The sequence below is a fragment of the Alexandromys fortis genome, unplaced genomic scaffold, assembly GCF_014885135.2.
Source record: "Alexandromys fortis isolate MF-2015 unplaced genomic scaffold, M_Fortis_MF-2015_v1.1 scaffold_41, whole genome shotgun sequence".
Lineage (NCBI taxonomy): Eukaryota > Metazoa > Chordata > Mammalia > Rodentia > Cricetidae > Alexandromys > Alexandromys fortis.
Genome location: NW_026067923.1, coordinates 7,528,891 through 7,543,497, shown reverse-complemented (window position 1 = coordinate 7,543,497; position 14,607 = coordinate 7,528,891). Strand labels below are relative to the sequence as shown.

Here is a 14,607-nt window from a genome sequence, read left to right as displayed (position 1 = left end):
GAGCTGAGGCTACTCTAGCCCTGTCTACAGTGCATCATTCATACAGCTCCTCTTTACCCTGTTGACTGAATGCTGAACAATGACAACAATCCCAGAAATCTCTATACACTGAACTCTGCATCGCAACACTTAAAGCCTGGAATATACGCTTAACAGTGTGCTAACTAAGATATATCATGGAGCTGGGATGGGGCACAGTTTCTAGGATTCTTGATAAGCATACTGGAGGCCATGGGTTGGGTCTCCATCATTTCCCAAAACCTGATCTCACAACTCAGAAGAAGGAGGCAGATGGTTCAGAGGTTTAAGGTCATCTTCAACCACACAGTGAGTATGAGGCTAGCCTGGGCAACATAAGACCATGTTTCAGAGACAAAGATTGAATTGTGTTTGTGCCATTACATAGTAAGCCTATTTGTTAAATGACATTGCATCTTCTCTAATGAATTTGCTGGCCTGACCTTCCCTGGGACCCCAAATTCATATAGCTGGTGCTCACATGGCCTGATTGCACAGTCAGCCATAGTGCTGCCATTATCCCCGTACCCCAAAGGCAGAATGAAGAGCAATCAGTCCAAAGTTCAGAGCAGAGGATAAAGTGGGGGCCACCTTTCTCTTTAGGGGCAGAAAATAAATATTTTTGGATGATGTCATCTCTGACACATTTTAAAGTTTTTGATTTTAAAAATAATACTTTACGAAAATAAAGTAAGCCTCTTGGCTTAAAGAGCTTTCAAAGTAGAATATATTTGACCTACAGAGTAGGGTCTGTCAGGCTCTGGTCTAGATGTTGAAAACCTGTGAGACACAGTAATTGTGTGGCACTCAGATTCTGAATGAACAGGCCTGGCTTTCTTGGAGTATGGCCATGGTTGTTTCTATACCATCCCTGGCAGTATCAGAGCAGAGCACAGTAATTCTGACATGGTCATGGCTCTTCTACTCTATTTTCAAAGTAGAGAAAACACTCGTCAGTAAACAGACCCTTTTGGAGTTTAGCATTGCCCCTCAAACAAAAGAAGAAACATCTATTATCACTGGCCAGCTAAACTATCCAGAAGAACTAGAAAAACTGTTCTCACATCTCCCACTCCAAGTACCAAATGACCACACCCACTAGAGAGGCTAAGACAGTATAATGCCACAGTGATATCCAAGAGTCTCTTAGAACCTGGGCATATTCTACAAAAAATACTCCAGGGGCATCTATTAGTTCAGCAGGTGGCATGCTTTACTTACTATTGGTTTTTGCCATCAATAAGACACAGTTGAACTCAAGCTTTTGAATTCAAGCTTTAATATAAGTATTGGAGCAATCCTACAAGCCAAGCAGTTGGCTCTGCAGATGAGCACTTGACTCTCAGTTGTAATAAATAACCTGCCCCAGGTCAAGAGCTTGGGACAGAGACAGAGATACCGGAATTTAAATCTCTAATTTCCCTCACACCATAGGACATGCCACATACTGTCAGTTCGTGAGATTGAAACCACTGCTGGCATCCTTGCCAGGCACAATTCAATAATTTTGTTGTTTCTGACAGTTAAGTCAAAGAGTTTGCTGCTATTGTTGTAGTTGCTGTATTGTTTTTTTTGACAATCAAATCTCATCTACACTCAAATATATGTACTTATTAAATAACTTAAGCCAGATATAATATTCTGTTTTCAATATTTCTATGTGTGATCCCAAAATTCTGTCAATTCCTAATCTATAAAATAACCCTGGTAACAAGCACTTGGGAGGTGGAAGCAAGAAGATCAAGGTGTTCAAGGTGTACCCCCTTGGATTCGTAGATAGTGTCAGGTCAACCTAGGCTACATAAGACTCTATTTCAAACAACAATGAAACCAAGCTAACAAATACACAAGCAAGGAAAGCAACGAAAACAAACAGCCTGTAGCCTAGGAAGGGAGCTTCATGGTGTTATTGTTGAACTCAATAAGTATCAGAAAGTTCAAAGTTTGAACAGGGCTCAGAGTTAAACCCACTAAGCTTTCTGTCATCTTCTCCTGTTTTAAGTGTTTATGCTTTGTTTTGTTTTGCTTTGTTTTGTTTTTCATAAAGCAATGAATGAGTTGTAATACTCTTTATATCCACACGAGTCAAAATTCCAGGATAGAGGGCTACTAAGCAACAAGGAAAAGGAAGCATGGAAGGGATCAGGCACTTGGGTAAAGACACTTCCAGAAATTTCTCATGAGCAAAGACCCTGCTTGAGTCATCATTGACATAATAGTAAGTAGAATACTGTTAAGTTTGGGGTTTATAATTCAATACTGAAAATTGGATTACATTGTCTGTTTTAAGGAGAACATTCTATGGGGGGAAAAGATCTCATTTTTCTTTAGTGGAATTCAGGAATTTGGATATAGTTTGGAAACAGATTTTTGAAATGCATTAAACAAAAGCAGCTAGAATAGAGATTACTAGAAACACCCTAATGACGCTAACACCACAGACTCTACTTCCTGCTAATATGTTCTTTCTCTCCTCGGCCTTAGCTAGGTTGTATAGAACACCCTTTTCTCTTTTTTTTGGCCCCACCACCTTTGTTACAAAACAACACTTCCGTATAATACCCAGAATGCCTTCTTCCCACAGCTAGGATTACACAGAAGGTGGGATATTCTCAGTCCTTTGGAGGGGGTTATATATTGCTCTAACATGCCCTAATTTTGCACTATATCTACCAGATCCTGTGTCCCCTTACTAAATGACCCACTCATTGAGTTGCCTAAGCTACTGTGACTAAGCTACTTCTCAAGTATCTGGTTGCCATAGAGACAGAACAGCTACCACATTGTCAGGCATTCATTTCTTTCTATGCATGTAAAGGAAGGCGGAGTCACATACTTCCCTGACAATGGTCAAGAACATAAGTAAATCTGCACTCCGAAAAGAGGCCTATTGCCACTAAGCTACCTTCAGACTCTGGGGGAACAAAAGAGGTGAAAGCCATTCCAGGCTGCTTGGTTATTCTCGTTGTTTAGAAGAATTCTGAACAAACCTCATATTTTTCAAGGATTGATTATCTAATTTGAGAACAACTTCTACCCAATTCTGATGCTCCCTAATACGGGTACTATGAAATAAGTTCTCTTGCACAGCTCTGGCTGCTTCTCAAGAACCTTAGCAATATCTCTGTCTCCAGGCAAGGACAACAGGCTGGTTGGCCAGCACAAAGAAGATGTCGGGTAAATGTTTGGGAGGAAATCAGATAAGGGTCTGAGGTACTTCTGGTCGTAAGCTTTGCAATGTTTATGTTAAAACTGGTAGCCCAGCTCTGCCCCATTCTCCCGGAACATTGGCTTTATCTGCCAGCTGCCTTTTTCTAAGTTGGCACAGTTGGTGGCTCTGAGAATAGTGGTCAGTTACTATGGCATCAGTGTGGCCCTTGGTGGCAACTTCTAATGTCTCATGCTTTTCTGTGTGGCTTCCAAATGCTGCCCATGGAAACAGATGCTTATCCTAGCCCTTCTCCGAGGGTTCCAGAAACCACCGGCTTTCTTCATTAGGAGTAAAGTATCAGAGCATGCTGTGGTTCAGTTAAGATGATTGTCAAGGCCCTACTAACTACTTGGAGGTTATAATCAGCTTTTATGTACTAGACTTTTTTAAACTAGAGACTGATATAATCATAACACGAATACAAAAATAAACACCACCAACAATAACCCGACTAGAATTTACTGAATCCTTCCTGTGTGTTCACTGCCTAGTAGAGGCTTTAAAAATTTTTTGAACTGATGGATTCTTCGATATAATTTTAGATGTCTTCTCACAGAGAAGTTTTTTAACAATAAGATAGGATATCTGGTACTTCACAGCTATCACTGATTATGAACTCAAATGATGGGATGTCCAGATCTTAGAAGAATGTGTGTGCACATGTGTATGCCCGAGCACTCCAAGACTTTTAGTGATTATATCTATAGTTAACAGTTAGGGAACTTGGACTATGAAGCTTAAAGAACAATTTTGCCTCCAGACTTAAATCAATATCAGGTATTAAATGTATATTTATTGATATAGGTATCTGCTGAAAAATGAATATGTGGTTATATTTATAATGAAACCTTAATTCCTTTTACAGTGTCAGTTTTGATGTTGATAATCCTCTTGTTTCATTAATTTTTGAATTTATTTTCTTGGAATCCAAACTATTCTTAGTTTCAAGGACTGAAGACTCTATTTCTTTAGCCATTAAAATTAAGAAAAGTATACACAGGATAACTTTAGAAAATACCCATGTCCAGTTCAAATAACATGGTTTTGCATGGGTAAAGTCTTTTAAAACCAACAAACAACATACTGCAAACAATTTCTAAGGTTTTAGGAAACCCAAGAACCAGTTCACTAATAGGAGGTAATCTTGTGATATTCTTTACCAACTTACCAAAAGAAATACCATCTTATGTACATTGAACAACTGTAATACATGTGTATTAGTACTACTGTCATTCAGGAGCTTACCATCACATACTATTTACATTAATTTAGCCCCAACAGCAAAAGGTCACATAAAAGTATCTGTAGTAGACGTTTTAAAAGCAAAATACCAACCCTGCTAATCATTGCTGACAACAGCAAGCGACACTTGCCCCACTCAATGTTTTAAGAATAAAGGACAGGGCAGCAGAAAAAGCACAACCAAAAGTTCTTATCCTCTTACATATTCTCAATATCATCCCATCACTTTTCTCCCTGGAAAAATTTGAAATATGCATGAACTGAATGAAGTATGTCTTCTTTTTATGACTTAAAAAGAATCGTTCTTTCCCCCCTCCGCCCCCCAACTTATGCGTTTTGTCTTTTGTGTGTATTTGGCCACACTGATAAATCATGCTACTTTTTGCATCTTAAATGTAAACACCGTCCACTGGAAAAATGTTAACAAGTAAATGTTAACACGTTTTCACTACTGCAACCCAAAGCTTGCGCTTGCCGTACTTACCCTCCCGTATCGGTTGGCGTAGGAGCCCGTGAGCAAGGAATGGAAAACAATGATCGTCTCATCCAAGTCCCAGATGAACACTCTCTAAAGGGAAGAATTGAGTCAGTGCACCTTCGCTTTGATTGGAAATGGCTGTCAGTTCATTTTGACATGGCATTGTCAGTTTTAAATAACATAACAAAGAAAAATCAGAACTTAAGCTTTTTTCAAACACAGTTCTTCTTAAGGGTATCACCCAGCTTTTTAGGTCTCATCTCAAATGAGACACAAGAGGACAAGCGTTTTCATAAAGTCAGTATAAACATATAGGGAGATAGAACGCATGCCTTTTCTATCCTGTAGTAATAGCTCCACTCAGTTCCCAGGAGATGAGCAATGAGTTGAAACTAGTCTGCTTGTAAGTTTTGAGGGAAGGCTCCGAAATCAAAAGCCATTTAAAAGATTCTCAGAAGATGAGAAGAATTATTAAAATGAACTCTTATGGTTTACTCTAATCAAGTTAAATATTAAACATTTCACACATCAGTTGAAGCTTTACCTAGTTCATTCACCTTATGTCAGTGGCTAGGCAGTTGTCAGAAGGACAGGTTGTGTGGTTGACTCTCAGCATATGAGTTCTGCATCCAGCAAAGGAGACACTTGGAAAAGCAAACCGTGTCTAAACCGAACATGCTTATACTTGGTATTCTGTAAATGGTCCAAGATAAAGCCGTCTATATTGAATTTACATTTTATTGGTATTCTAAGCAGTCTAGACATGGTTTAAACTACTGGGGAACTTGAGATACTGCTCGGTGGTAGAGAGCTGGAGAGCTGGTCTAGCATGTGTCAGGCCTCGGCTTCCGCTCTCAAAATTTATGAGCAACAGCAGGGAGACTGCACAGGGCATGCGTGAACAGCTTGTTGCAGTATGGGGGACTTGCACCTGTGGACTTGGGTATCAGCAAGAGAGTCCTTGAGTCTGTCCCCTATGGACACTGAGGGGCGACTGTATATTTTCATCGGGTGTTTTCAGGCACCTCACACATACCCTTAGAAACTGGGGACGGGTATTTTGAACTGGATTTGGAGTTCATTTCAAACAGTTCTTTGAGATATTCCACATCTCCCCAGCTTGCTTCCCTCCTTCTGTTCCTCCTCACGCCAGCACACATTCATGTACATAGACACTGCTGGAGAACGTTCATCTTTTCAGCCAAAATAATCAAGTTTTCCACCATCATATTTTTACTTTGGCGAAAAGTTAGAAACTTAATTGCAATGGCTTCAAGGCAATGTAATCTGCCACCCTGTCGGTTCCTGCTTAATCCTCTTGCTTTTGAACTGCACCAAAACATGTCTCAGTAGCTGATTACCCTTTCAGTTTAGAACATTCCAGACTTCCCGTTCTCAATGTACACAGATGTGTCTTTAGCTTCAAAGTGGAACTTCCTAAGTTTTTTTTTTTTTTTTTTAGGATGGCACTCAATTGAAATGGGAGTTACACACAGTTGTACGGTACAGTTTTTTTTTTTTTAGGATGGCACTCAATTGAAATGGGAGTTACACACAGTTGTACGGTACAGTTTTGTGCAAGCAAAACTGCAAAGTTTGTTTAGGCTTGTGTTTTATTCTCTGTGAGACAGAGTGCCACGTAGCCTGGGCCGGCCTCAGATTCACCATGAGCCAAGAATGGCTTTGAACTTTTGATTCTTCTACCTCTACCACCCATGTTCTGGGAATACTGGTATAATGTGCCAACATCTGGCTACTCTATTTCTTGAGAAAGAAGGAGATGTTGTATTGTATAGACACTATGAAAAAAAATAAAGGAATAAACAATTACATAAGGCCAGGAAGACACTCAATGGTATAACACTTATGCAGGTTGTTTGAGGTTTTGCATTCCACCCTTTGTATTGCAGAGCAACAGCAGAAATAGCCACTAGCAAATTGTTTTATAGACTAGGAAAACTAGGAATGATAAGCAGGTAATAAGAAAGAGAGAAAAATTGTTTCACTGTGTTAATATGAACAACAAGCAATGACCAAAGTGTTGGGCTGTTTGTTGATGGTCACAGGCTGATTCTGTTGACCCATTAATGAGCTTTGTGTCCCCTTGCTCCTTATTTGAGTATGGGCAATGGCATACCTCAAGATCAGAATCCGGGGGAGGTGAGGGGTTATTGTTTCTCCTGCCTCGGCCACGTGACTTCCCATCTGACCCTCGACGCAGTCGATCAGAATCTGAATCTTTAATGGGTGTTGAAGGGCTGTGGATTGTACTGTACTCTGTAAGAACAGAAAGAGGACGTTCAAGTCCCACCTCCACTGTACCAAAAACAGCCCTGTTTTAATTCACAGGAAGCTTAAAGAGTAAAGCACATTCTGTTTAGCTAAAGTCCTACATTACATTCTACTTGCCTTAGTAAATAGTTCAGGGGATATGAGAACCCAGGACTTGTTTTGAAAGTACAGTATGGTCAAGAACCACTTATCTTTAACTAAGGGTGTGAGACAGCAGGCCGTATTGCATTGCCTCTATTTTCCTGGGTCCCTGTAATGAGCTGGTGTTCCTTCCCCAGGGGTCTCTACTTCTCCTTCCCCAATGGTCTTCACTGCTCCTTCCCCCTGGTCTCCACTCTCCCTTCCCAATGGTCTCCACTGCTCCTTCTCAATGTTCTGTACCACTTCTCTCTAATTCCATAAATGGTCCCTGGCCACCCGGGGAGCCTGACATTTGTTTCAGCAATGGCTCCCCCAGCTACAAACAGGATTCTGGTTCATGGAGAGAGATGAAAAAACAACCAGCCCCAGGGCAGGGAAATCTGAGTCACAGGATAGATTTTTTTTCCCAAGAATTGAAAATTACCGTGTTCTTCTTCATTTTATGTGAGAGTAAGAGTGTGACTTGATAAGGGGGCAGACTTTTAGACAAAGCCCACCTTGGTCTCTCACCCACCTGGGTTCTTCTTGTGTCTCAATCTCTTTGAAGCAAACATCTAACACCAGGCATACCATTACAATTGCTCATCTGGCAAACTCAAAGAAACCACTGGAAAAATTACATAGAAACCACAAAATAAAGAATAACTCCAAAAAGGCTGGAAGGAAGAGTTGAACAGTTCTGGACTCTGAGGAGGCTTTTTATCCTGTGTCCAGAATGAAAAAAGCCATTCACTCTCACCTCTTATTCTGTTCCCTAGTCTCATCAGATAATCCCTACTCTGCCCAAGTTTCAGTTGGCCCTGGATGGCTCGACCCACACGGCTCTCAGCCACATTCCTTTACTAGATAAGGATGTAGATTTCTATTTAATACGAACAAGTCTTCTTTGCTGTGATCTTGCTGCTCAGACATTACCAGACAGAAACTATGAAGGGCAATTGAAGCCTGGCAGCCTTTACTAACACATCCTTCATTGTAACTCTACCTCATCCTCCATCCTATCTCCTCCACCTCATCCCTCCATCATCTCCACCTCATCCTCCATCCTATTTCCACCTCATCCTCCATCCTATCCCTACCTCATCCTCTGCCCTATCTCCACCACATCCTCTGTTCTATCTCTACCTCATCCTCCATCCTAACTCTACCTCATCTTCCATCCTATCTCCTCCACCTCATCCTCCATCCTATCTCCACCTTATCCTCCATCCTATTTCTACCTCATCCTCCATCCTATCTCTGCCTCATTCTCTGTCCTATCTCTACCTCATCCTCCATCCTATCTCTACCTCATTCTCTGTCCTATCTCTACCTCATCCTCCATCCTATCCCCACCTCATCCTCCATCATCTGCACCTCATCCTCTGTCCTATCTCCACCTCATCCTTCATCCTATCTCTACCTCATCCTCTGTCCTATCTCCACCTCATCCTCTGCCCTATCTCCACCTCCTTCTCCATCCTATCTCCACCTCATCCTCCATCCTACCTCTACCTCATCCTTCATCCCTACTCTATTATATTCTCAGTCCTAACTCTATAGCCTTCAGGTCCTGTGAGATCAAACATGGGTATCACCATTGCTTCTAAGCTGACAGCTGCTGCTCTGCAGCTGTGTGGAGGGTCCACGGCAGCAGACCCTCACAGGCCTTTCCATTCCCACTCTCTTCCACCTGCTCTGCCCTTCTTGTTAAACCTTAACAACTCAACAGACTCCCAGACCTCAGGGGAAGGACTTGAATGTTCTCTTCCAACACAAGCAAAATGGTAAATATCCTTAGATGAACTGGCCATGGGACTCTCACACCCAGAAATCACCATGATAAAATCCAAGCGAGTTACTTACTTGTTTTCATCAGAAAGCCCATGGCAACCCCACTCAACAAACCCACCTGTTTAGTTGCTAGGGTTCATTTTTTTTTGAGCTAACTCATTTCAAAGAAATGTTAGACTCAAACATAAAGAAGAAAATTATGTCATTTTTCAGGAAAATTAATGAATCCGGAGATTATCAAGTCATGAGAACTAATCTAGACTTTGAACAAGAAATTGTTGCACGCTTTTGTCATATGGAAAACTCAGACAAAAGCACGTGACATGAAAGCACAAAGGGACTACTCACTGTGCGGACAGGGACAAAGAGGAGGGAGGAAGAACAATCACATGTATAAATGTATACAGACATACACCTATAGTTAATATGTAGTCAATTATCCTCTAAGTCAACCTTAACATTCATTCTTTTATTATAAGGGCAGACTGGGAAGGCATCTGTACCCTCTTTTTGAGGCATTCTAAGCAAACATTTCTTTTCTGTATTTTAGAGAGAATAATGGGCTTCAAATGAAGACATTTTCAGTGGTCAAACTGGTTTAAAATTGTACTTTTGAAAAAAAAATGTCTTACCCTTGCATTTTAGGAACCATTACACAATGTGTGGAGTCTGGGTGGCCCTCACCTAAAATCCGACACTTGGCCCTCTCTGCCATGGCTTCAACATGGTGCATTCATTTTGGAGAGTTGGTCTCAGATGCACTCTGCAATCTAAGTCCTTCACTGTAAAATCTACCACAGGCTGGGGGATCTCCCCAGCTTTGGAAAGAGTGTATCTGAGAAGAGTTAAAGCCATCTAGAGCAGTATCATGTCAAATGGTGACTCCTGTATGAATTTCTAGATTCTTTTATTTTGTCTACAAAATATCTAACGTGTTTTATCCCCATAGATTTTGTTACTATCCACTACTTTATCTTTTCAGTATCTATTTGTCTTTAAAATACAGATTAAAATTCAAAAACTAGTACCATCATTTTTAGAAATAAACTCTAGTTAAATATAGTTTATTGAGCTCATTGAGTAAAACAAGAAAGAATTATGTAAAGTTGTTTCCTGTTAGGGAAAAAACTGATTTTAAAAGACTAACAATATGACATCCTCAAATATTAAAATAGATATTTTCACAACATAGAAACCTTTCTTTATTAGGAGGGAGGATGACATTAAAACTGATGCAAGCTAGTTTTTATAAAATTCTCTTCCTTTGTGTTCTCTGGGGTGAAATTAAATGCTTCTAACTGTAAACCAGCTTTACTGATTCTAACGTCTTCTTCCTCCGACTTGTGCAAAACAACTCAGCTAATTTAATCTTCTAATCCACCCACTGCTCATGTTTCTCTAAACCCTCTCCAATTGTTTGGATTTTACCCACACTGAGATGTGGGTGTGAAAATATTCCGAAGAATGCTCACTTCCTTTAAGAAACACTGATTCCACTTGGTGTCCGCAGGCCTAGCTGCAGCGGTAAGGAACCGCAATGCACAGTTGCACTGACCAATACTCTGCTTTTAAGGGCTGAAAATTCATTGACTCTTAAACACACACAAGGGGATAAAATCAAAAGGAAAGGTTATGGTTCAAGAAAGGTAGAATTCCGAAGACTATGAAGGACAGCTACTTAACTCTGATCAGAACAGAGGCATCAGTAAGGAAAGAACGGAAATGTGTTCCAAGAAGCAGCATTGCAGGGTTAAGAACAGAAAAATAAATAAAACAAGCAAACCCAATATGATCTGGGTCTACAGAGGGCTTAACAAAAAAGCTGGGTAACAAGGGAAGAATTCCGCCAACAAGAGGAAGCTTTTGCTCTTGGATGGCAGGATGCTGAAGACAAGTTATACCCAAGAGTGGGAAACAATGAAAGAACAGGTAATTCAGTAGCTCACAAGAGGGAGGAGTGTGGTCTGGACACAGGTGGTGCCATGAGGGCAGTGGCCGATCTGAGTCGCCATCAGAAGGCACAATCAGTAACTCAGTGGATGCCGAAAAAGTTAAGGATGACGCTCATGCTTGCGATTTGCCAGCTGTGTAAACGAGAATACTGAGGATGAGATTCGATTGAGGAAGAAGGGATGGCAGCAAAGAGGGAAACCCTCAAGATTCTCACTGGAAATAACAAGTTTAGAGAGGCTGCAGGCATCCATATAATGTCCAGTAAGGCTACTAGAGTTCAGGAGAGAAGTGTAGACAGCATTTAGGCTGAAAAATTGATGCCAACTTAAAGAAAGGGATGTAAAGAAATGCGGCACATGTAGAAAAGATGGGTGAAGACCGGTGGCTGGGTGGTGAAAAGAGAAATGAGGGGACCAGAAAGGGAGGAGCTTGTGAGGAGGACGGTGCTCAAGAAGCTTCAGACCAGCTAAGAGCCAAGAAGATAAAAACTGTAGCCCACAGGAAAGCAAACTTAGAGTAAGAGATATTGAGCAAATGTGGTAATAATATACACTTGAGATGGTAGAAAATGAAACAGGAGGCAAGAATCCTACAGTTCCTGGTAGCGTCATACTCCATTCTGAGCTCTGCAGTCTTATCTCGCCTGTCTTCTACAGTGTTCACCAACTCATCTTAAATTTATTGATTAAAATTGTCTTTAGCAGTTCCATATATATGTAGTATGCTATGTTTATTTCCACTCCTTCTCTTTTCTTACTTCTCTCCTACCCAAGTAATCCCCCACTCCCGACAGATCGACAGATCTCTCCTCCACATTCCTGTCTCTGTTTTTCTTTTTTTTTTTGATTTGGGACCCACTGATTTTAACGAGGACTTCCAGTGTAGCTTGATATATCAAGTCCTTGTTAAAATATAAAATTATATTAAATATATATTACATTATATTTTTATATATATGTATATGTATATATATATATACACACATATATATATATATATATATATATGAATGGGTGCGTCTCAAGTTCAGCCCTTTCTTTACTACGACTATGCAGGTTACCCCACTGTTTCTACCAGGTAGTTAAATCACATGAAGGAAGGGGCTCATCTATTTTAAGAGCTTATTTGAAAGCTCATGCTCACCTATGTAATGATTTAATATCAAAAATTCATATAGGACCATTAGAATTCTACATTTGCCAAGACTGCTGAAACTTTCCATTAATTCTTCAACATTAGAAAGAAAAACAGGAGGCCTAGAACTTAGAAGAGTCCAGTCTGGCCAGTAATTTCTACTTGAATTTTAGGGATGTGATTTCCAGTTTTTCCAGATCTTAGTCTCCTTGCCTTACCAAACTGAGGACACAGCCTGGATTGTTGAGTTTTAAAGTTCTCTTATCTTTGGATGCACAGTGGCCAAACTTTCCTAACAGTAGGCTCTTGGTCTGCCCTGCAAGAGTGTAGTCAGCATACAAATAAAAGAGTCTCCTGGGGAGTGTGCAGCCTTCCAGTTTATTTCCTGCTACATTCTGGCCAAATACCTCATGCCTTCCTCAACTTGCCATCTGTTGCTTATACACAGTGCCAAATCATTTTCAAAAGGCTTATATAAATTTAAATCAAGTTAGTTTTATCATAATCCTATTCATGCACACAGGCTTCCTTATTTTAAAGAAGGCATTACTATTTGGGCATCATGCCCAATTAAAAAACATTTTTAATTTGCATATCTTGGAAGCATTTGTAAATATTTGTTTAAAAATTCTTTTCTTCCATGAACTGTACAAACCCAATTCACAAAAATCCTTTTATTGATTAACACAACATAACACTCCTTTTCATATTTGAGGACATTCTTCCAGGTCTGAGATTTCCGTAAAGTACAGCTTCCTTCACGGAGGTCTCTTCTTATATGGTATCTTGCTGCCCAGCAGGAAGGCCTGGCTGGCTCCCTGGAGATTTAGGGATAAGTGTTCACATTTGTTCTACAAAAGCAGGGGATCTCTGCTCTAACTTGATACCCTGGGGACTGGATATGCCAGTTGTTGCTGTAGAAGTGGAACTGTGGGTTTCTGAAGGCTTCTGTATTCATGGAAAATGGAAGCCCCTCATTCTCGCTCATTTCTGGTCTGAGTGAGGTAAAAGACTACTCGTTAATCAGAACACGATGACGGATTAAGGAAGATCTTGAGAAGGACAATGACACTGGGCTGTCATTGTGTGTCCACAGTCCTGTGATCTCTGCCAGACCCTAAATCTGTTTGCTAAGGGAGACACGGGATGAAGTGAAGAATTTTATGTAAAATCCTTAGGAAGACTTTCTGAAATCAGGGAACACAGGGCATGGTTATTGGTGATTGTGTTGTAGCTAACATGGGGCTTAGTTTACAAGAACATAATATACCACTTTCCTAAACCACGCTTGAGTCTGGGGCCTTGAAATTTATCGTATCATTGAAAATGAAGTAGGTTCTAGAAAACAATTGACACAGAGATAATCTTAAAACTTCAAGACTCTCAAAATCAACTTAACTATATGCAAAAACATCATCCAAACAGATGGTAACCAAGTTCATGAGGAAGACCAAAAGAAAGAAGGCAGGAGCTGTGAACTCTAATTTACAGGAAAACACATCATAGATCGGTAGGTTCTTCCCACAGAGATGAAGATGAAACTGGACAGAAGAATCATATTAGGTTTTTGGACATGTTTCTGCTTAAATTTAACATTGTTCTGTGGAGAGAGTTCAATTAAATTACAGTAATAGCATTGCATCTGATTTCAGGGATGGGCCAGCAAAACCTACCAATGACAAAAATTATCCAGAAAATTTTCTCAATAGTCATAAAATTATCCCCTGGGACAGCCAAATACGGGCCACTGTTGGGCATGGACACTACCAGGTATTTCCATGGCACTAGGACAAAATACCTAATGCAATCAACTTGGTAAAGGAAAAGGTTAATTTGACTCATAATGTGTTTCCACCCACAAGCTCTGGTCTTGTTGTTTTATACCTGTGGTAGCCCATACGGTAGAACCATGTGATGGTAGAGACCTATTTACCTAAAGGTCACTGGGACCCAGAGAAGAAAGAGGATAGGACCCGAGACTACAATCCCCATCGAGAAGAGATTCCAGCTGTCTTCCGTAAGATTCTTCCCCCGACTGACAACCAAACCAAGTCTCCAGTATGTGGCCCTCCAAGAGACAATTCATCCAAATTACAGCAAGAACCAATTTTTTCCACTAAATTTAATTTTGATATTCATTCTTTCCCCCACCCTCTTTTCTTAGTGCTTTAAACAGGGGTTAGTAAATTCTTCCTTTAAAGAGTCAGATGGCAAACATCCCAGGCTTCCTAACACTTCCTGCCTTTAACAGCTGCTCTCACCATCTCCATCACAGCAGTTAATGGCGAAGATCACCAACACCACTGGGGTAGGGAAAGGCTCCAGACAGCGACCTTTCAAGTGAGTTTCTGTTCTCACGTCTCCA

At 40.5% G+C, this 14,607-nt stretch overlaps 1 protein-coding gene across 7 annotated transcripts in view; it reads right to left on the bottom strand.

Moving 5' to 3' along the window:
- Positions 1 to 14,607, bottom strand: part of Eya1 (EYA transcriptional coactivator and phosphatase 1) — a 144,911-nt gene that overhangs the window by 56,854 nt on the left and 73,450 nt on the right. For all 7 annotated transcript variants that reach the window (XM_050142145.1, XM_050142141.1, XM_050142140.1 and 4 more), the window contains 2 exons: positions 7,087 to 7,226; positions 4,956 to 5,039 (listed from right to left, as the gene is read on the bottom strand). In XM_050142145.1, the coding sequence (XP_049998102.1) occupies positions 4,956 to 5,039; positions 7,087 to 7,226 (224 nt within the window). The remainder of the gene's footprint in view (positions 1 to 4,955; positions 5,040 to 7,086; positions 7,227 to 14,607) is intronic.